This window comes from Cibotium barometz, chromosome 19 (assembly GCF_041138505.1).
Source record: "Cibotium barometz isolate CiBa-2024 chromosome 19, ASM4113850v1, whole genome shotgun sequence".
NCBI classification, from domain to species: Eukaryota; Viridiplantae; Streptophyta; class Polypodiopsida; order Cyatheales; family Cibotiaceae; genus Cibotium; species Cibotium barometz.
Genome location: NC_141064.1, coordinates 21,857,872 through 21,881,706, shown reverse-complemented (window position 1 = coordinate 21,881,706; position 23,835 = coordinate 21,857,872). Strand labels below are relative to the sequence as shown.

At 40.8% G+C, this 23,835-nt stretch overlaps 1 protein-coding gene across 2 annotated transcripts; it reads left to right on the top strand.

The window, feature by feature from the left end:
* The first annotated feature begins 2,648 nt into the window (after positions 1–2,648).
* LOC147628351 (pentatricopeptide repeat-containing protein At2g30100, chloroplastic-like) lies at positions 2,649–5,168 on the top strand. Of its 2 annotated transcripts, XR_015268076.1 has the most exons (2): positions 2,649–4,298; positions 4,420–5,168. XR_015268076.1 is itself a non-coding variant. In XM_086813441.1 (1 exon), exon 1 carries the CDS (start codon positions 2,703–2,705, stop codon positions 4,170–4,172), a length of 1,470 nt encoding a protein of 489 aa, XP_086669567.1. In that variant the 5' UTR covers positions 2,649–2,702; the 3' UTR covers positions 4,173–4,365. The 2 variants fall into 2 exon arrangements, 1 of the variants encoding a protein (XP_086669567.1); XM_086813441.1 differs by lacking the exon at positions 4,420–5,168 and having other exon boundaries at positions 2,649–4,365.
* The last annotated feature ends 18,667 nt before the right edge of the window (positions 5,169–23,835 follow it).

Below are 23,835 nucleotides of genomic sequence, written 5' to 3'. Positions count from 1 at the left end.
TCCAAGAACCAAAGGACGGCCGCCCACTGTATGGTCCACGCGTACCCTTACGTGGACACCCATGCTGCCCCAGACTAGATAAGGTACATGCGTACCACTCCTTTCCCAGACAACCGACACCGTACCTTTCCCCTAGACCCATGCAGGCCACTGATCCATAGCCTTTGAAGGTACACCGTCCTTTCGTCCTTGCTTTGCGCAGCGCCCGTACCCTCACCCCTCAGCTATATAAACCCCCGGGGTGCTCCTTAGACGGCACGCATCTCTGTGTAGCGTATACCCTGTCCGTACCGCCGTCCGTCCCTGTGTAGCGTACTTGCTGCAAGTACAGCCGCCCTTGCAGCCACCCCTCTCACACCCCCTCATTTGGCTCTTTTCAGATAAGCCAATTTTCCTCCATCCCCCTCTTGCTAAGAGCCAGTGTCCTTAACTCTTCTCCCCCCCGTGTGAATAGACTTACAGAGAGGCTTGTAGCCACCCCTCCCAGCCCTCTCCACGTTTTTGCCTTTGCCCTTAAGGACATCTCACAATCCCCCCCCATTTGCGTAGACTTTAGTAAGGGTTTTTTGACTCAAGCGAGGGTTCGTGCGCCACATTCTTTTGCTCATACGGTGAGCAAACGAGCTCGGAATTTAGATCCGACTGAAGCGTTTCGATCGCAGCAGCGAGCTCTACAAGGCGACGCCTAAGATGGCCTCATCTTGGAGACGACAAAATATTGCCTCAAGAGGAGCACGTAACAACGAGATGGGGGAAGATGTGCCCAACGCGGCTCCAGTCCTCCCTTTTCAAGCCCCTCAAGGAAACGGTGGCCAGGTCAGCGTGGTTAATTTTTAAAAAGAAGGGATTTTCCTTAAATTAGTGTTAATGAATGGTGTCTTTTCCTCTTAAAATGACGCTATAAAAATTATATGAAGTTATGAATTATGTGATGTTGTATTCGATAAATTGCGTTGAAATTGTTGTCTTCATGAATTATGAATATTTAGTAAATTGCATTGAAGATGTTATCTTTAGAATTCAAGATTTTTTTTTGGCTTCAACGCTAACTCCGTTCCGTGCTTGTGTAGCCGGGCGGCGTCGTTAGCAAAGCCCGGGAATGGCCCAAGGTATCCCTCATACCTTTGGGGGAATAAGGATCGCCGATTGAGGCGAGAGATTATGAGGCTGCCTAGTTCTGAGGGCCCAGGCTAGTGCGGTAAATAAGCCCACCCTAGTGTGCAGACATCCCTCTGAGGGGCGGGAGGATCGAGCGATGGAGCCTGAGAGGGCGACATGCCGGCTTGAGTCCTCGCCGGCCGACGATGAGGTGTATGGTCTCGTAGGGTTTTGCCCAGCATGTAGAGGCTGGAAGGCCGAATTCTAGATCATCGGCAGAATAAGAATAAGAGAGCCAGTTTGGCTTGTATGGAATTGGTTCATGTATAAACTCTTTATATAATTACATCTTGTCTTTGGTATGATTGTATTATGTAAGAAGGCTGTTTTAACGAACCTTGTGAAAAAGAGCCTTAATTAAGGAATATGTTTATTTATGTCAAACAGTGTGGTAGGATTAATTAGAAAATAAATTGATGTGTGAGTAGGGTGGAAAGTGGGAGGATGGAATGCCCTGACGGCACCATCCTACGGACGGGTGGACCCGATTAGTTGGGTAGCTTTCCAACAGATTAAGTGAAAGCCTACGCTAGACAGTTAGGTTCCTGGGCAACTCTATTCTAGAAAACTAGGTCAGCGGCTGTGCCTTGCATAAGATGAGGAAAAAAGCGTTGTCCCTAGAAATCAAGTCTAGTAGTTGCCCAATTTATGATCAATTGCCCTATGGGTGATTTGATGTTTAGAAAATCACGCTCCCCCTGCGGGATAGAGCTAGGTTATACCTATAAATCGTATCCTTGAATCTCTACAGGGTCAAGGTGTCGATGAATAGGAAATTTTTCCCAAGATAAGACTTAGCAGACTATCTTAAGTGTTCTCCCATTTTAGAAGGGAGGAACCTTACAATTTAGTTAAATTAAATATGCTTTGAAATTATTATCGTGAATGTAGGTAAGACACATTTCAGAGGAGGATATAGAGACAACGTGGATCTCGACCAACCAGCTCCCTCTATGTGCACATTGCTGCAAATAACACAACCACAGCCTTGCCACACAGACATATGAACTTGGAATTCAAAAGCTCGCTCATATATAATCCCTAGGCTCGAAATAGACAACTTCAATTACTCCGCAGTTTACGTACCTCCACAGACATATGGGACAAACTCAAATGAGCACTCAAGCACAGCTTCTCAAGTAGCTCTACATAAGAAACTTATGACCATTACATTATTAGAAAATCAAACCGTTTTTGAATTCCTAGAGGAATGGCAATCCAAGTTGGACGGCGCATCTATCGGTAAATCGTTTACCGACAAACAATTGATCACAATGCTCCTTAGTGCCCTATCATCCCTTTCATCCTTTCATAACCACATTGCTTGCAGCAGACAATGGAAAGTAGCATAGCTTTTCATAATTTAATATTTCTAAAGCGAAACGTCAAAGTGGCTGAACGTGTTCTTGGTTTTTTTTTTCCAAGAAAAAAAAAAAATATATATATATATATATATATATATATATATATATATATATATATTTTGGGCCTTTCTTTGCTTCTAAGTTCTTATTATTATGCCGTAGATCATCGCCGAACTGGTGATGGCTGTTTTGCAGACGAACTGCATTCTTGAGAACGCCTGCTATCCTTTGGAAACTCGAAGAAAATCTGCCTCGCTAGCCGCCTGGAGCTGTGGAAGCAGACGATTCGGCGACATCTTCCTGCTGGCATGTCACAAGCCGCCGGCGAGATTGGGGCGGCTCCTCATCGGCGAACCTTCTTGCAGGAGAAAACGGAGGAGGAGAAGGAGGAGCGGCGGGGTCTGCAGATGCTCATCAGCAGGCGATGATGATGCGGCGGTAGCGGCGGCCATCTACGAGGTGGAGGTGATGGTTCGAGAACCTCAGGAAGTGCTGGAAGGGATGCGGGAGCGGCTGTCCACCCAGGATCTGCAGCTCATGCTGCTTTACTTCTCGCAGGAGGGCCGCGACGCATGGTACGCTCTGGAGGTTTTTGAGTGGATGCAGGGAGCTGGCCGAGCAGGGGATGACACCCGAGATCTCATGATGTCCATCATGTTCAAATGGCTCATGGATGTGGTGGGAACCGGGGGCTCCTTGGAGGATGTGAAAAGCCTCCTGCAGGACATGGCCTGCGTGGGCTTGCAGCCGGAGCCTGACATCCTGCAAGCCCTGGTATGTGCATACTGGGACAGGGGATCCAAGGAAGATGCCTTGGCACTGGCCTTGGACCACTTCTCTGACGATGACCAAAGTACCCTAGTGGCATTGATCTGGAGGATGACACGCAGCAATGATCAGCGCCAGGCGATGGAGCTAGTTTCTCGTGCTAGGAACAGCCACAGATCCAAGGTTTCTTTCCGCATCTACAATGTAGCCTTGCTCGCTGCCATCTCCGAACAACAGCAGCTTACTCGCACACTCCGAGAATTAGGGGTTTATCAGAAGAGAGGCATGGTGGGGCAGCTTGAGGACACTGACAAGGCTGCAATCCAGGAGTACGAGAGAAGCTTGCATGAGCAAGCAGAGCAAATCGCAGGATGGGCGTTGGAGGAGCATCATCCAGATTCAGCAGCTGCCATACACCAGAAGCTGCTGGCCATGTATTGTGCTGCAGGCCGTGGTCTCGAGGCTATGCGTGCGCTTTGGCGAATGAAGCTTACAGGGAAGATCATCCATGCAAGGCTGTATAATGTTGTGCTAGGAATCTGTGCCTATGGCAATCACCAACACGCTATAAGGCTCATTTTAAACACAATGAAGGCAGATGGACCAGTCCCTGACAAGAAGTCTTACTCAGCTCTCTTTGGAGGCTTCATGAATGGAGGACATATGGAGGAGGCCATTAATGCATTTCTGGAGATGCTGGACCAAGGTTTTCTACCTGACAAGAATACCGTACTAGCTGTGATGAGACAGATGGGCAAATTGAACAACATCTCTCTTGTTTATAAGCTTGGTAAAAGGCTTGTACAAGCTGAACTAGTTGAACCCTTTGTTATATATCTGCACATAGATAGACTTAAGCTGAGTATCATACTTTTACTTTGAGGAAAAGGTGACTCGACATCAAGTCGTATTCGAAGGAAATAAGGAAGCACTTGTACTCATGGTTTTTAGGTATACTGCTCAGAGAGCGCCCGGTGCTTGTGTGAACATATCGTATGTTTGACACAGGTAATTTCTACCTACTGGGGACTGTTGTGCCCTTATATGATTTTCTCTTCAAGAGAGTTCTTATAAATTTTTGTTATACCGTGATGATTGTGATTTGCACCACATGATTGTGTGGGCACAGTAAATTCTGCTCTGAAGTTGGCATGGAGATAACTTATGGCAAGAGAAACAGGGCAGGTTGTCTATGCTAACACCACTGTCAAGGTAGAGGAGAAGCCAGGTGTTGCTTCAAGAATGCTCATTTTTTTGCTGCCTTTGCATGGAGCTTGTAGTAGAGCAAGGTCAAGCTTAGTGTTTTCTAGTGAATGTTCCCTTCAAGAGGTGTTGTGAATCCGTATATGAACCTGAAAAGTGCAAGTACTTAAGACATAACTTGCATTAAGTTGGAGTCACATAATGTTAACATGTTCATAAGAATTCGAAGTCCGAAGCGAGATTGCATGCATTATCACTGAGCAAGGTTCGAACTGAGAGAGACACTTTGCTCCGCATTGGTAAGAAGTGATATGTGTATGCATGTGCGAACCCGAAAACTGAATTCTCCAACAAGCACATGAACTGGCATCTCATCTTCTTCAGATGCTTCCGAGTACTGGAGTCACATAGTGTTTATGCAGGTACTGGTTTGGAAGATTTGCAAGTCCAAAAGAAGATTGCATTGAAGTTTGTCGATCTTTTGATAGGTTGTCAACGTTTCCCATGGGTGGCTTGAGCACAACCTGCGAGGATGGCAATGAGCCTAAGGGCTGACCTCTTTTGGGATTAAACTCAGCCATTGATAAATGTAAACCCATGCATATGGGTGGATAATCATTTGCAGTTGCTTGTTACTGCATATTCAAATGGAGATTTCCCTTGTTCTGATTTTCAGCCAGGTAGTAAAGTAGTTGCTTGTCATTCGTACTGATGCATTCTTCTAACCAAGCTTGTAAGCAAAGCTTGGTTTAGTGGTGCTTTCGAAGGGGGAGTCTTGATCGTTTTGCTAACTTGTTTGCAATCTAAAGAATCTGTGTTAAGGCAAGAATATTCTGAAGATCTGTTTTAAAATCGAGCAGGTGAGATTCATTCACAGCTTACTTGATATCATTTGACAATTAGCGTGCTGATTGGTTGTGAATCTAAGCAATTTTGCTATTCTAGCACTCTGTTGATTAGACAACGAGCAACAAGTAAAGTGATTTGCAAATACATATGTAACAAGCCATGCCTTCTAGATATTAAATTATTTACTCATAAAATTATAATACTGAAGGAAAATTAATTGAAAAAACCTACCAGTGTAGTCAAGCATGCTATGCGTGTATTCATACACGTGCATGTTGGAAATTATTTCATCCCCAGATGGACTTTCCCATGCATATTCATGCTTGTATTTGGTTCCATATGAAGCCTTGCATTGGCATATCTTAACAGAGATTTTTCAACATTTTTTTTTACCATTTTTTGGGTATTTTTAAGGTGTTTTATAGCATTTTTTGCTATAGCCTTGTTGTCGGCTTGCTATAGCTGGCAGACCAGCATACTGAGGTGTACTATAAAAGGGTTGGCTCCTTTTTTCCCTCACATCATCTCATTTTTCAGCCTCTGGAGTGTGAGGCAACATCTACGGGACCTCCCTCGTGCTGCTCCACATGATGTACTACCTTTTCTGGTGATATTGAGCAGTGATCTTCATTTCTCCTTTATGCTTCTGTCCATATATAGTGTTGTATAGTTCTTGCAGCATTTTTGGGAGTGGGTATCTCAAATAGTACCCATTCTTTCACAGGTTGTGATGGAGCGGGTGAAGAGAGGAGAAGGAATGGTTGTAGAGAAGTGGTCTCCCGAAGCCATGTCTACTGAAAAAAACAAAGTACCTCCTCTCAAGCTGTGCACAGCAAGAGAAAGAAGAAAGAAAGGGAAGGGAGGGTGGAAATTTGAAAATAGAAGAAGCATACTATCTCAGGGTTCCTATCCTCAGCACCTATGAAGAGGGTTTCAGCTAATAACAGTAAAAATGTAGAAGCTATGCAGAAAACACAGCCTACAGTAGTAAGAAATTGCAGCACTTGAGGCAGTCCTGTAGCTCCATTGTAAAACATAGGTTACTCATGAAGAAACACAGCAGTAAACAGCTCCTATATGCTGTACACAGTCAAAAGCAGTAGGTCCTTGTTGTAGATGTTTCCCGCTTTGATACCATGAAAAAATGGGTACTATGCTGAGATACCCACTCAGAAATGCTGCAAGAATTGTACAACACTGTATATGGATATCAAGCATAAAGGAGAAAAGAAGATCACTGCTGAATATCACCAGAAAAGGTAGTACATCATGTGGAACAACATGAGGGAGGTCCCGTAGATGTTGCCTATCATTGCAGAAGCTGAAAAATGAGATGATGTGAGAGAAAAAAGGAGCCAACCCTTTTATAGTACCTCAGTATGCTGGTCGGTCAGTTGTAGCAGGCTGACAGTAAGGTTGTAGCAAAAAATGCTATAAAATGCCTAAAAAATACCCAAAAAAATGGCAGAAAAAATGCTAGAAAATCTCTGCTAAGATATGCCAATGCAGGGCTTCATATGGAGCCAGATACAAGCATGAATATGCATGGGAAAGTCCATCTGGGGATGAAATAATTTCCAGCAGTGCTTGTACAAACGTGTGTGATCACACTAGGATCCAGAAGAGTTGGGGTTATGACTCAACTTGCACCAACTGTCCTAGACCAGGTAACAAGTCAAACTAGCCAAATAAAATCAAATTTGAATGTGGTCATTAAAGAGGAGCTTGTTCTTCCTTCTCAAAAAGGATGTAATTGCCTCCTAGGATATAGGCTGACTGTAGATCAAAGTGGAAAAGTGGACGTAGTGGGTTCGAATCTACCCCGGTGGCAAAGTGGAGGCAGTGGGTTTGAATCTACCCTGGTGGCATGCAACTCTAGTAACGACTTTGCTCAAGTGTGTTTGGTATGCCTCCAACCATTAAATTTACGACCCATGTCCAGCATCAATGTACGACACATCAACTCTCCTCCCCATAAAGTCCCACGAGCCATGCACCAGCCAGTGCCAAGTGGCCACCCAAGCCCACAAGTTGTAGTACCCTTACTTGATTTTAATTTTATTTCATTATATCAAAGTTGCTTTCATTTCATTATGTAAGAATTGCTTTCATTTCATATTGAATTAGTGCACTTGGTGTTGCTAAGATGTTATATTTAATTTTTGGTCATGTTCAGCCATTGCTAGGTAGTAGAAGTCAACACTACTACCTAGCCTTGTGGATCATGGCATTATTTATTGATATGTAGCTTTTGATTAGAATTCTATTAATGTACCACTTGCTCAACTTCCAAAGGGATAAGCTCCTTTTAAGACGAATCCTCCTCAAACAATAAAACAAAGACGATAGAGTTGATTCTCATGCTTGGACACATTGCTTTTAAACTTGTAATAGGAAGGTTCCTTTAAAAATTCCATTGGTGATTTATTGATGTTAGACCATGGGCGACTTGCTTTTATCTATATTATACTAGAGTCTTGCGAGAGAAAACGAAATGCCACTAGTGAGTACACATCAAGTTGGGGGCGCTGCTCTAAAAAAAACATATTTTTCAACCAATGAAAATAAGGACAACTCTTAAATCTATCCGGTTTTTGTTTCTGAGATTTCTACTATATGCCAGCTTTATAACAAGAATTCTAGCACTGGTTGGGGGTTTGAAATATGTAAGACGATAGAGTTGATTCTCATGCTTGGACACATTGCTTTTAAACTTGTGATAGGAAGGTTCCTTTAAAAATTCCATCGGTGATTTATTAATGTTAGGCCATTGGTGACTTGCTTTTATCTATATTATACTAGAGTCTTGCGAGAGAAAACGAAATCCCACTAGTGATTACACATCATGTTGGGGGCGGTGCTCTAAAAAAAACATATTTTTCAACCAATGAAAACAAGGACAACTCTTAAATCTATCCAGTTTTTGTTTTTGAAATTTCTACTATATGCCAACTTTATAACAAGAATACCTTTTTTTTTTCTAGCACTGGTTTGGGGTTTGAAATAAGAAGAGTTGAATATGGAAGGGTGGACAATACTCGAGACATCTTCGATCAATCAGGAGAATTTATAGATCTCTTTCCAACTTTCCATTCCTAACATTACCAAGCCCTAGCGAAGGAGAGCTTTTTGTATATTTCAAGAAATTTGCACCTAGAAACTGCCATTTTTAAAACCTTCAAACTTAAATGTATTTATTACTACTTGGGGACTAGATTATTATATACCTGAGTTTGGAACCCATTGAATAAGGCTAGTGTTAGCATAGGAAAGCACTAGAATATACAAGTAGGAACAAATTCAAGAACCTAGGCCATCAATGTACTCATGGTGGGGAGTAATGCCACATAAGCGGTTATGATATGACACATCGGAATGGCTCTTAAAGAGCATTGCTTGGTCACCTTAGCATTCGGATATAAAAGCCTCATAGTATGCCAAATATTGATGATGGTTTGTAGCAAAGAAGGAATTGAAGAATTTATCAAAGTTCCTGAATGAAGCAAGGAACTAGCATTTGTAGCATAACAAGGAAAACCATGAGTCATATGCAAGTATGATCATAATAGCAGAACTAGAAAACAATGTGGAAAGATTATTGGCAAGAACCAAAAAGATATCAAAAAACAATGTGGAAAGATTATTGGCAAGAACCAAAAAGATATCAAAAAACTGTCTCAACATGAAGTCGGATGATGAATCAAATGAGGAAGAATGTTACAATGGAGTAAAAGACAAAGATAATGATGAAATTGAATCTGCACCTCAAAAACAAGAAGATAAGAAGAACAAAGCATCTGTAAAAATTAGCAACAACGTGAACATTAGTGAAGCAAGCCAAGGCCTCAAAAGTTTCGAATGCACCAGTTGTTGAAAATGCTGTTCAAAAATTTTGAATGCGCACTAGTGGTCAAAAGTGTTATTCCAAACCAACATATCTAGGAAATAAGCCGGAAGGAAGAGAAGCAAAATGTGACAGGAGTTGAGGGGAGATAAGAAGAGAAAAAAGGGTAGAAGACCCATGAGCAGCCTCCTTTAGTTGTAGCTACCTCCAAGATAAACAAGTCTCACATTCGAGATTTTGGTGATAGGACTATGTGGAACTAACGAACAACATGGATGTAGGATCAAATTCACGAGAAAAGATGATGAAACCAGTGCCTTAGAGGATACAACCATCTTATGGAATAAGAGCACAACCATTCAAAAAAAACATCCCACATACATGCATGAGAGTATAGGTTATATTTATTGAGTTTTGTATGGTTATTTATATTGTTAATCGATTAATTTACTAATTTATTGGCATAGTTGATGTAAGTGCAGATCCTTGGGTTGGATAATAGAGGCCAGCTAGTGGTGGTTAGGAAGATTTTGAGACACACTCACCTTTGGGTGTCCGTGGTGGTTATTATTTGGTTTTGTGCAACGCGTGCTATTTATTCAATTTTAGGTGGCGTTCATATTTATTAGTAAAAAATATTTATTTGGACGTATGAAAGCTTCCTTATTATGAACATTTGGTTTTATTATAAAGGTTGCACACATTTACATGGTTAAAGGTCCACACTTATTTTGAGTACTTAGACTTAAACACGTTCAATAAAGCAAGCTATTTTTGCTTGAAATGGACACATTTTGAAAGTGGAAGCTATTTTGAGCCCCACAAGATTTTTCAAGTTAATATGACAATTAAAAGAAACCAAGAGGAAGTGTGGGCTTACTCTTGTGTGGGGGAAAATTAGACCCAATCTTGTGTATTGATTTTTCTTTGTTATGTGTATAAGTACTTTTCTTTGTGACTCAAGAGTGTCAGGAAGAGACTTACAAAGAAGAAAGATGGTAAAGGCTCTACAAACTTTTCCACTTATACCTTTGACCACAAATAGCAGTAGCTGATAGAAGCTAACCTAATCAATGACGACTGTGATTTCTAGCCACATTTTCACCACGGGAGGAATGTTAAATATTAATAGTGATTAATATGGAAATAAACCAGTATTAGGTGGTTGTGTAAGCTAGCATTGTATTATATGTAAGCTTAGTGTTTAAATAAATCATTATATTATATGTAAGCTTAGTTTAAATAAAGCATTGTATTATATGTAAGCTTAGGGTTTAGATAAAGTAGTTTTGATGTGTGAACAACCATCGGCTAGTGTGTATGAGTTCTTTTATGTGCGAATTGCCTCTTAGAAGGAAATTATGCCAGTAGTGATATGTGGCAAAGTGTCACCTATTAGGGACACTTGTCATCATGTTTTGCATATGGCGTATGTAGTGGCAGGATAGCTTCACCTTTGTAAAAGGGGGTCTCTCCTATAAAAAGGACCCATTTTTTATAATATAAATATGCTTTTCCCACAACTCGTGTGTAATCCCCTTCGTCCCCTTATTAATCCTCTGCTAATGTGCTGAATATCTTGCTAGTCTATCATCTCTCTCTCTCTCATTCCCCCCCCCTAATTAGTTGTACTCCTTACACACTCTCACCGAGGTTTAACAACCTGCGCACCTAACAATTCCTAGTTTAAACACTAGGTGGTGTCCCCTTATTAATCCTATGTTAATGTGTTGAATATCTTGCTGGTCTATCATCTCTGTATCTCTCTCTCATTCCCCCCTAATTAGTTGTACTCCTTACACACTCTCACTGGGGTTTAACAACCCACACACCTAACAGTTCCTAGTTTAAACACTAGATGGTGTTCATATGTGGCTAGATGATTGGAAGATAGCTTATGTAGACTTGGCACTCTATGAAGTAGGATACATGCTTGTGCAGGCTATGTGGTGGCATTAATGAGTGCTATAGACAATAAACCGAGAACACATTGTTCTCTGCTTGAGGGTCCATGGGAACTATGTAAAGTCCCTATTAGACTTTGTTAAAGTTTAATATAGCCTTAGTCAGATGGTTGCTCATCATTTTGGACCAAGTCATGGGTTTGTAGATGTGGCCATGCCAAACCTAGGCACTATATAGACTAGTTTGGTAGCCTTTGTTCATCATTGAGTTCATTGTATTCAAGAACTCTTGTGAACAAGATATCCTCCATCTAAAGTCTGTGTGGGTTATCATCAAAGCTCCTTACTCGAAGTGCACACGGGTGAGTGGACACATCCATTAATTTATAATCAAAGTTTGCAACTAATATTATTCACTCTCCACTTCTTTCTGTAATTTAGTGCTTTGTACTGTGAAGATCTAACTTCCATTATTGTGTTTCAAGTGCTTTATATTGTGAAAATCCTATTTTCACCTATTGTGTTTTCTTACATGGTATCATAGCTTAGGCTCTAGGTAAAGCTTACTTTTGACAATTTGCTATTTGAAGGCAGATTTGGATAGATGGCCCAACTTGAAAATAACGCAGCCCATTGTGCACATCCCCTCCACCGTTTAGTGATGGAAAGTTGGATGGGAAAAATTACACCCTTTGAAAGTTCAATATTACGTTCTTCATTCATCTGAGTAGTGGGAACCCGCAACAGAGGTTGATGCACAAAGCCGGGTCCTACTTTGGATCCAATAGATTCACTATAGACCATACTACCAAATTATTCTCTCGCTTTGGCATGGAGGTGAAGGAATGCAAATACATTGTGTAACATCCTCACCAACGTCCCTCACCAACATCATCATTGATTTGGTGATGACTCTAATTTAGCATATTATCATAACTTTTGAAGCATGGAAAGATCTTAAGAACTAGCATGAGATAGGATTCAAAACCTTGAGAATCAGCTTACAGTAGGAAATCATATGCAACATAGCAGTTTATATCGTAGAAGATAAATAATCTATAAGATTAGATGCTGATGTGGAGATCACTAAGACCAATGAAGAACTACCAAGCAGGTGTATTAGAGTGTTTCCTCAAAGTTTAATAGTTTGGTGACCTCACTAAAGACACATGTGTGCCCCTTACCTCCTTTTGAGGAATTCAGTGTAATGTTAGTAAAGGAGGAGATGCATTTTAAATCCAGAGATGGTAGTGACTTGCATTCTCAGCAAATTCAAAGAAAGGTAAGGGAAGGGTTTTTGTAACCCCAATGCTTCTGAGAAGAAGAAGTAATCAAAGGCAAAGTGTTCAAGCTTGGTCCTGTGGTCAAATCATATAGATTGAAGGAAGCAGATACTTTAAAGCCTTTGAAGAAGGAGTTTGGTAACAATGCTAAAGCAAATTGGAGCTATTTGTGGCAATCAAAGAGATCTATATAAAGGTGAATTATTCCTTAGCACACTGCCTTTTACATTAAAATCACATCCGACAAAAGCACACTCAAAAAAGGTTTTTTTTTTTAATGCCATCTAAAAAGTTTACATCCGATAAAAACAAAGTGCTACATAAATAGAGTGGGCAAATTATCCAAAAAAGTGTTACACAAATAGAGTGGCCAAATTATCCAAAATATTTAGCTATTGCAAAGCCATCTTCTTCCTTCTCGTCATCTGCATATCCGGAGTCGGAGCTATGCGCCGAGGTGTCAAAACTCTCGGAGATCTCCACCTCTCGTCTTTCTTGATGTTCCAAAATCTCATGTTCCTCCTCCTCCTCCTCCTCCTCCTCTGTTGGGGCAAACTGTGCCAATTGTAACGAGCTATGGGATTAGTGGAGTCGCTGTCCGCCACCCCGCCATGGTTGCTGCTCCAATTACTATTACTGCTATACTACTTTCTCTATCACTGTCATTGTCATTGGTTACATGAAAAAATAGGGCAAAAAGAACGTACAGGAAATTAAGTGTAGACATGGCCAGAATTCTGAGAGAAGTTGACTGCGGAGAAAATTACGTGGCTGTATTTTGAAAGAGGGTGAGAGAATTTGTAGATTGATACGAGCATTTAAAAGAGAATTCCAATGACTGACGACATTGCTGTCACTCCACTTTGATGAATCATTATCTGTACCACTCGATTCTGCAAACATTGATTCTGAAGAATATTGTATTTAATATAATAATTTTTATCATTCTTTGAAATTTAGTAGCAATTTTAATTAAGCCTATGGATGCACACATCTATTGCTGATTAAAAAAAAGATCCCACATCTCATTGCTTTGTTTTTGAAAAGCTATAGATTTGAAAACTTGTAGTCAAAGTGTGATGAGTTAGATTTTTTATTCTTTTAAGGCTATGGATGTGGCAAAAATTTATTTGGGTCACATTCATTTGCAATGTGTTGAGATTCCATTTCAAAGCAATTACATCTGTTGTAGATTTACAAGACATGCTTCAAACTCAAGAAGAAATTACTGTTAATTCACTGCTCAAAATAAATGACAAGTTTGAGATTCTGGGACCGGCCACAACTTACTTTGGAATTTCGGGAGATGAGTTTTACATTCTAGAGAAAAGCTTCTCAACTCATTATCTTGCAAAAGAAAGAAGGTTATTGAGGATGGGGACCTGTCCCCGCATAAAATATTCCCTCTGGCAGTAGAGAATCCCCCATGTAAGATACATATACCTACTGAATAATTAATTCTTTCTTTTCTCTTTGACTTTATTATTCCTTTTTTCTTAATATTTTTTCCTATCTTGGAGTTAATATCTCCATCCCTCCTTGACTTAATAAAGATTTATTTTTCGATTGTTTTTTTAGAATCCTTATCGATGATGAGAAGCTTCTCAATGATATCGTTGATGCTGGTACCCCCGTTGAATCTCGTCCCGGGGGGTTCACCTAAAAGTATGTAAGTATAGCACGTCAGTTCATCTAAGAGGGGTATTTAAATTCCAAAAAGTTACAGGTTTACATATACAGGAGGGGCTTTTTTATCCAATTTTGAAAAAAAGTTGTAAGTTTCTTAAGAAAGAGGGGTCATTTTATTAGCCTGTGACATGTAAGTAGAGGGGTTTTTTTATTACCTCTTGAACGCACGTGATATGCAACATTTTTTAAAGGTGAACCCCCCGAGAATCTCGTGCACCTGTTTGCAAACATTATTAATATTGAAGAGGATAACACTTTTCAATCATATTACCCTATCTCCGCATTTCAAGTAATATGTACATTGCCACCCGGGGATATTTTACATAGATTAATGAAGGATTGCTCTTTTGAAGGTAAGGTGAAGGAGTACCAAAGACATATAGTGATAATTGCACACTTGAGTTGGTAGAGGGGAAAGGGATGGAGGGAATGGAGCAAAAATATGAAGGTAATGCATGGACGAAGCCACAGACCCAGACAAGGGTGAATAAGTCTTTTGTCTTCAGAATTTTTTTTAAATGGCGGTGTGTTTGAATGCATGAACAAAAGATGCTTGTTTCATTCTCGATCAAGAACACCAAATAGGTGTCATTGAAATGGGAAACTTTTGAAGGTCCCTAAAAGGGGGTCCATGGCTATTGGTAGCTATGGGAATTTGGAGTGCTTTTTCTATAAACATGTCCCTATCTGTGTTGCTACATGCCTTGTTTCTGTCTATTACTTTATGCCAAAGAAGAGTGCTTATACATTAGGAATTTTTTGAGGTCATTTTTGGGCCTTGTAAGGAAGTTTGACCGGAATATTCCCTCCAAAAAGGGGCATTGCAAACGAACTCCAAATTTGTCGGACCTCACATATTTAGATTCTACTCTTCAAAAGCTATCCATTGATATATAACACGATAGGGTTCGGAGAAGGGACAAGATAGATACCTAGAAGATTCTTTTTTCCATTGATAGGAATCTTCTAGGTATCTATCTTGTCCCTTCTCCGAACCCTATCGTGTTATATATCAATGGATAGCTTTTGAAGAGTAGAATCTAAATATGTGAGGTCCGACAAATTTGGAGTTCGTTTGCAAAAAATTTATCCGGTGCCCCTTTTTGGAGGGAATATTCCGATCAAACTTCCTTACAAGGCCCAAAAATGACCTCAAAAAATTCCTAATAGTAGGTTATTTATCCATCATGGTAAGCATTCTCATAGAGTTCCTAGGGGGATGTGTAGAGTCTCATTGAGGAATATAAAAGTAGACTTAATTCTTGACGTAGGGTTATCTTTAAGGCCTTAGTTGTGTATTTAACATCTTCATGCTTGATCAATTATCGTATCCTATAATTGAACCTAGAGATAAATTGCTACAAGATTAATCCATCAAACAACCCCTACCATGACTTATGAGGCTTCCTTAACCCTAAGTCTGTGCAAATGATATTCAATGCCTTCTCTCAACTTAATGGTCTATTCACTATAACACGTCGCAAAATCATTATTTTGAGAAAAATGTGAGGTCTCAATTGCATTGAGGTTTGTGGTGCCTTCTACAGTAGAAGTGGTAGGGAGTGAGTATAAGCAACATCGTCATATCTATTATCCCGTAAAGTAAAGCAACATCGTCATATCTATTATCCCATAAAGTAAAGCAAGCCCATGTTGTACTCACCTCCTATAAAAGGGGTCTTTCTAAGTAATGAATGAATCAATCACATCTCAAGTTTCTCTAAAGTACAAGTCTCAATCTTGTAAAAGAGATCTTTCCAAGTAATGAAGTAATCAATCACATCTTAAGTTTCTCTATGAGTACAAGTCTTAATCTTGTACCCTAATTAACTTGAGTGCATTTTAAATTAGCACACACACACACACTCAGGATGAGTTTTATTTCTATCCACCTTAGCTCATCATCTCCATGGCTATGGAGAGCTCTAGGTTCATGTTTTCTAACATAGTATCAGAGCCAACTGAAGCTCTCTCATAGCTACATTAGCTTTCATCAGCTCATTTGCCATTTAAATTAGTATTAATCAATCATTAAACTCAAGAATCCCACCCTTATCCACACTCTTCTCTTGTGATGGTGACATATTCTTCCCAAGCTTGCTATTGCCAACTCTTGCATCTATTTGCAAAATCCTTTTTGGAGCATCTTCAACTCATCAAGATGTCTAACTCCACTAGAGAGATGGCCTAGGTTTGTGCGTTGCTACTTAATTTTTATGTTTCTTTGTGGCCTACTTATCTGCTCCATTCATGACGTGCTCATAAATTAGCTAAATCCCTCCTAGGAGGTCTTTACCCATAGCCTAAGGACTCTATAGTTGAAAGGTCAACTCGCATCTTCAACACTGTGCACACGGAGAGTAGAAAAACTAGTCATTGAAATCTATGGATTTGCGACGATTTGGGTGTGTTTTGAGCTGGTTGCTAGGCTTTAACTGAGGCTACTCATCAGGCGCTTTAACGCTATGGTAAAAGTCTCTTCAAGTTCACCTTCTATGAGCTCAATTTGAGTCTCCAAATTTCATTATTGTTAATCTATATTTTGACTTACTAATCATAACCATTAAGGTATTATTAAAAAATAGCAAAAATTAAGGGAAATAAGCTTAAAAATTGGAACCTTTGGGGGTTGTATTAGCCTTGTATAAGCATCAAATCTCATTATTTGGCATTTAGTATGTTGTCTGGAAGGATTTGAGCATAGTTCATTACATTGTAAGCAACTAGACATTACCTAAATGTAAACTTGGGTAAGACCTTTGCAAATGGCATCAAGCACAATGAGTAGTTAAAAGATTCATTGGGGAAGGGTTCCATACTTGGGCTACATAAATGGAGGGGATGGTCAAAAAGCGAGCCAAGGGCAGCGAGCACAAAGCAATGAGTAGAGCTCATGTTCTTGTGAAAGTGAACAGGTAGGGGCATGGTATGATGTTAAGCGAGCATGAAATGTTAAAGAGAAGAGTGGAACCACAGTGCAATTCTGTAGCAATCAAACAAAGAAGACATGAAATGTTCTAAAATGACCATTGCAATAATTTTTTTTTCGAACCAATGGTGCAGATACAAAAAATCACTATTAAACCCATATTGCTTGGCTCGCTAAAAAGATGTTGAATCTATAGTATTCACAATGTTGGAGAGCCATTAGCAAACAAAAGACAATAGACAGGAAAATTTATAAAATAACCAAAACATTTCCAAAACAATATCTAATAAACTCGGACTACGGTTCAGCTGGTATGACATGACCCCCATACATATTTCAACTAAAGTGGATTGCAGGTTCCTAAAGCTGTTGAGGATGACTTCTAATAGACTTAGTTAGCATGTCTTTTACAATTCTCTCAGAAATACAAACTTGATGAATATGCATATTGTTGTTCACATCCTGTCCAAGAATCATTAAGAACACAAAGTATATGTGCTTGCATGCAAGATATGGTCTTTTCTTGGCCACTCTGTCTCTGAACTCCACACATGAACACATTGGATTCTTCTGAATAGTGACCTCTATCAGAGGTGTGTCTTGGCTCCCATTGGTCAATGGATTAATACTAAATGTTTCCTTTACCCCTTCTATATGTATATGGCTGCCTACAACTTCTGCATGCATATCTAAGGCCGCAGTGATTTGACCAAATGCAGCCTTTGAAATTCCTCGTCGATATGGAAATTGTTTCACCTCTTTGTTTGTCTCGCTAGTGCCTTTTGCAAGCTCCTTTTCTAGAAAAAACTCAAGAGGAATACCAATGTCATATCCTGCTCTAATAAGCTTGCAGGCTTCTTTCACTTGTAACTTGGTACCTTTAGCAATGGGCCAAACACAAGGGACATCCTCTGGTGGATGTAATATTGTCTTTGTAATTTTCCAAGTGTGCCTAACATCTGTATTACAAAAGTAGCAATACTTCTCCTTTTTCCAGGAGGATAGTTGACAATCACTCCAAAAACAAGGACTGACATCACCCCCTCGCAACCTTGAGCTACACTTTTTCCCCGATGCCCAGTGGTTGCACTCAACTCGATTCACTGTTGGTATCCTCCGCAAGGCCCACTTTGTATCATGCACATCACTTTCAAGGCTCTCTAAAACTTTGCATTGCTCATCGACCTCTATTGCAGGCTCTAACCTCTCTCTTGTCACATAGTTAAACTCAGGCCTATGGCTAGAGTTGCCAAAGTTTTCTTCTGTCGAGTCGTGTAGTGGCCTTTTGGCTCGAATAGTTTTATTCTCACCCTTGAATTTTACCCTATTTGAAAACATAGGGGTCCCCGCCACTGCATCATCCACTGCTCGTGAGGTAGCTATTGGGGATGGACTTGCTTTCTGTCGAGAAAGAGCTCTCTCAACCAAAAGCTCCAATGTAGGCCCACAACCTGTGTATTTTCCTTCCAAGAAAGCCAGTTGTCTGGCACATTGGAAGTAAGCATTGATTAGATCTGTCACACAAGCATCATAAAGACTAATCTTTTGCCTATACCCCTCCCCTGCCAACCAGCTTGCATGCTTGGTCTCTGACATATTTGTCCTTGGGACAAGAGCATTGACAATAGGCTCTCCATCCTACAAGAGTGGTAGAAATTGATTAAAAACAATGCAGTGCACATAAGTAGGAGGCACACAATAATACAATGAATAATCTCTTACAAACATTACCTTTAAAATGAAATGACCCCATCCACTAACCCTATAGTGCCACCAACTCAACCAACTAAGAAGCTTAGGGATGTTTCTATCAGCTGCCTTCCCAGTTGCCCACCATGCTCGTATCCTGCGAAATTGCTGAAGGGCACTTTCTTTGTTTAGGGCAATCCTCCACTTCTCACACATCTCCCTGTGCTTTTCTTGATGTGGGCTATAGATGTACCTCTGCGTGTGGACACGAAGGTTGTCTTCCCAATGCCATAAACATGACCTTTCCCTTTCAATCATCTCCTTTCCGTCGTTGAAGACACGTCTCACTGCATTCCAGTTAGCGCCAACCTCATCCGCCATAAACCCAAAAAAATTTGCTACCTTCCCTGTGTGCTCCACCATTACCAAATTCATATTTTCCCAAAACATGACTTGAGCATCCTCATCCTCTTCTCTAAATTCACAAGGTGCTATTGTCAATAGCTCACCAATCCTGCATGCCACAAATGGAAACAGAGTTATATTAAAGACACAAATTAAGCAATGCTCTCTACCGCTTGTAACTTACATGTGGTCATAAACATGTGCTCCCATTGTATGCCATCCAGTATCCACTCTCGATGCACATGATCAAAGCAGACCCATGCTTGATTAAGATCCCCATTACCATCCTTGTCCATTCGCTGAACAATGTCAATCCCAGAACTAGGTCCAGTAGTAGACATCTTAAAGATAAAGCAACGCTCAGTAGTAGTGGTGGCTTGCAATGGAAATCGAGAACCATGGAAGAACTCAAAATGGCATGTTCTTTTTAGATTAAGAATGGCTTCATATCCTTCACCCAGAGGCCGTGTTGTTTTTCGTGTTTGCATTACCATCTGCTTCACCCTGCATTCATAAAGCATACTTAGTGTATTAAAGATGATAATTGCATACTATTCTTTGCTAAATTGCACTTCCTACGTACTTTTTGACATTTATCAAACTTTGCAACTCTGGCGACATCTCCTGTAGCTCCCTCTCTGTCATGAATTCTCCCTGTGCCTTGTCATCATCAGTGAATGCTCTTAGAACCACCTCCCTTGCCACAATCATTTGTACCTTTCTGGGCCCAGCGTTGTGGTCGATGCCCACTGCACGTGCTACAAAGGCCTTGATATTTCGTATCGATGCTCGGCACATTCCCTTGGAAACCATGTGTGTATGTTTGCCATAATGAATAAATAGTCTGCTGTGCATTGATTCCTTTGGCATAAAATAATAGACACAAGCAGGACATTCTTTAAGACACATTGGCACATGCTTGCAGAAAAAACACTCAAGGTTCCCGAAGCTCCCAATTGCTAAATTCCCATATTTTGGAGATTTTATCAGCTGCCCATTCCAATGGAGTTTGTTTGGTTGATTCATACGTGTCCTAAAGGAGCAGTGCTCATTCATGCACTGGAAGGTTCCCCCGCAGAAGCTCTTCCTAAGAACAAAAGTTTTATTGGCCCTAGTTTGCGTTTGTGGCTTTGTCCAAATGTTGCCCTCGTATTTTTGCTCCATCCCTTCCATACCTTTCCCACCTTCAAGCTCATATGTACTGAACTCCTTGGGAAGCTCTTTTACCTTGCCTTTGTAATCACAATCATGGATTAAAGTGTGCAAGACATCAGTAGGAGGTAACATGCGGATTATTTGAAAGCAAGAGACCGCAGTATCAAACTGAACATCTTCCTCTTCCAAATGTTGAAAGCACTTTTCCACAGGAGAGACCTCTATATCCTCTTGCAATGACCCATGTGCTTGGACATTGATTTCTTCTATCTCTTCAGTGTCCAAGTCACTGCAAAGCACAATGCTCTCTAATTCAATGCACAATGCAAAACAAAAAATGTCAAAGTCAAAGTTAATGCCACTTACATTGGAGTACTCTTTCGAGAACCGGGAGGAAATATAGTTGAGGGGCCGTGTTCTGGGGTCTCAAAATAATTCTCTGATTTGGCAATATATACAGAGGACAATGAATGCTCCAGGATAAAATATGCCTCGTCTCCAATCCCTGCATACAAGTGTAAAGGACAAATGGACTCATACTCTCCTCCAATTTCAAGTAAGGCCTCCACATTTATCCCACCAATAGTTCCAAGCTTCCCCCGGATCATGTTGATTGACACAAGACATTTGCCATTCGAGAAGGGGACTCGGATGCATGCACCCATTGTAGAATGGAGGAAAACACGAGCCTCCCTGCATAATGCAATCACAACAACAATTAAGGAATTTACATTGAATATTAGCCAAAAATATTTTAATACTAGATGTTCTTGCTCTAATCAATAGCATATACTAGCCATAATACAATTTTACCAGGCTCATTTTAAGACTATGGGTAGAAGCAAATAAAAATATTTATTGCAAAAACAGTCATAATGAAGGGTATCAAAAAGAGTACATGTATATATGTATATATGTTTGTGTGTGTGTGTGTATGTATACACACACACACGCGCACACACACACACACATATTTGCTTTGTGTTAGTTCTTGCGCTTTTTCATAATCTCCTGTTAGATTTCAAAAACTCTACCAGTTGGGATGCCATAGCATAACTGTGCTATAGATTTAAAAAAATCGAAAAAATATTGACCAAACCCTTAAATTTTAGTGTTGAAATTCATTAGTGTTAGGATAAAAAAATTTGTCCAGTGCCTAACTTAGGGTTTTTAGTAGTCGGCTACTTCTTATGAAGCAATTACTTAAGGCTTTTAGTCGTCCTCCGCACAGAAGCATCTTCCCTCGAACACACACGCAGAGAAGCGATCATGAAGCATCATACGTCTCCCCAGCAAAGAAATGTTGGAATTAGGGTTGCAGGAATGCACACACAACTTCAAGAAGATGAGGAAGCTTGAGCACAACACAGTAGTGTATTATGAGTGCCAAAAATGAAAGATAACAAGCCCTAGAAGATAATGGGCGTATATACAATGCACGGGGGAAAAAACCTCCTAGTGAGGGAAAAAGTGCCCCGGCGGTCCTAAGTGTGTTCACACACATCACTACTATAATATGGTAACAAATCCCCCCTGGAGTGATGCGGTGAACAAGAGCTAGCACTCATGTATAGGGAAGTGTCTAGCTATGTGGACGAATCCACAAAAGGGAGTAAGCCCAAAGCTTTGCGAAAAGCTTCGAACTTCTCACGAGGCAGAGCCTTTGTGAAAAGGTCTGCAAGGTTATCCTGCGTTGGCACATAAGCCAAACTGATCTCTCCTGCAGAGAGTCTCTCCCTGACATAATGGTAGTGCACCTCAATGTGCTTCGTACGAGCATGGAACACTGGGTTCCGCGCAACTGCCAATGCGCTCTGACTGTCAGTGAAGATGGTGGTGGCAGATGGCTGCCCAACACCCAAATCAGCCATAAGGCGTCTGAGCCACACACACTCAACCGTAGCTGTGAAAGCTGCCCTGTACTCAGCTTCACAACTAGAAGTGGCCACAGTAGGCTGCTTCTTGCTCAACCATGATATGCATGAGCTTCCAAGCATGAAGCAAAAACCACTCGTGGACACGCGTGTGTCATAACAACCAGCCCAGTCAGAATCTGAAAAAACATGTAAATCTGGCGGCAATGATCCCCCCTTGGGATAAAACAACCCAAGATGCCGAGTACCACTCAAATAGCGAAAGATACGCTTCACTGCCTGCCAATGCTTAATGCCTGGGCTATGCATAAATCTGCTCACCTGTGAGACTGCAAACTGAATGTCTGGCCTCGTAATGCATACATAAATGAGGCAACCAACAGCTGTCTGATAGAGTGTGACATCAAAGTGATCTCCAGCATCATGAAGACTCAACTTCAAACCTGTCTCCATTGGAGTAGCAATAGGCTTGCAGTCTTCAAGGCCAAATCTCCGCAACAATGTTTCAATATACTTTGTCTGACACAAAGCAATTCCTCCATCACACTGCTTAAATTGTATCCCCAAATAATGATGCAAATGCCCCAAATCTGACATCTCAAAAGAGGCATTCAAATCAGCCTTAAAATCAGCAATATGACTCTCATTTGGTCCTGTGAGCAGCATGTCATCGACATAGAGAGCAATGATTAGATGTACACCATCCACACGTTTAACATACAAAGTGCTTTCTGTTGGACTATTCTGAAACCCATGTGCAGTCAAATATGCATGTATTTTTTCATACCAAGCTCGTGGAGCTTGCTTTAAACCATATAAAGCCTTTTTTAACCTGCACACTTTGTTTTCCTGCCCTCTTTGAACAAAACCACGAGGCTGCGATACATACACCTCCTCATGCAAATCTCCATTTAAGAACGCAGTCTTTATGTCCAGCTGATGTACATTCCAACCATTATGAGCTGCTAATGCACAGATGCTACGAACAGTGGTCATACGACATGTGGGAGCAAAAGTCTCATCAAAATCAATGCCCTTCTCTTGAGCATAACCTTTTGCAACAAGCCTAGCCTTATGGCGATCCACTGTGCCATCAGGCTTACGCTTCAATTTGTATACCCACTTAGTGCCAATGGCCTTCTTGCCAGGAGGCAAGTCACATAAAGACCATGTACCATTCTTCATAATAGCATCGTATTCTGCTTGCATAGCAGCCATCCAATTTTCTGAACTTTGTGCCTCATCAAATGAAACAGGCTCACTTTCATCGCACATACTAGAAACAGCCAATGCATAACAATCTGACGCATAAGAGGCACCATGAGAGCCAGAACGAGTGCGACTAGACAAAGGGGCATCCAACTTGCTGTCACGCAAAGTCTGCACCAGCCATCTAGGCATATTCCTAGAGCCCTCAATCTCTTGTCTCTCATCCTCAAGTGCATCATGCACATCTGCATCAGATATAGGCTGATCTGTGCCATCATTTAAAACCTGCATAGGCTGAAAAACTGCCTCATGAGGTATTGCACTTGACTGTGCACCACTGAAAAGAGGCAACAATGTATCATAGACATCACGTGAGCTGATATCTGTCTCCTTAGTACATGAAACCAAGGGCTGAACTGCATCTTCCACAAATACAACATCACGGCTAACCAAAATGCGCTTTGTCTGTGGATGATACAAACGATAGCCTTTGCTCTCAGCACTATATCCAA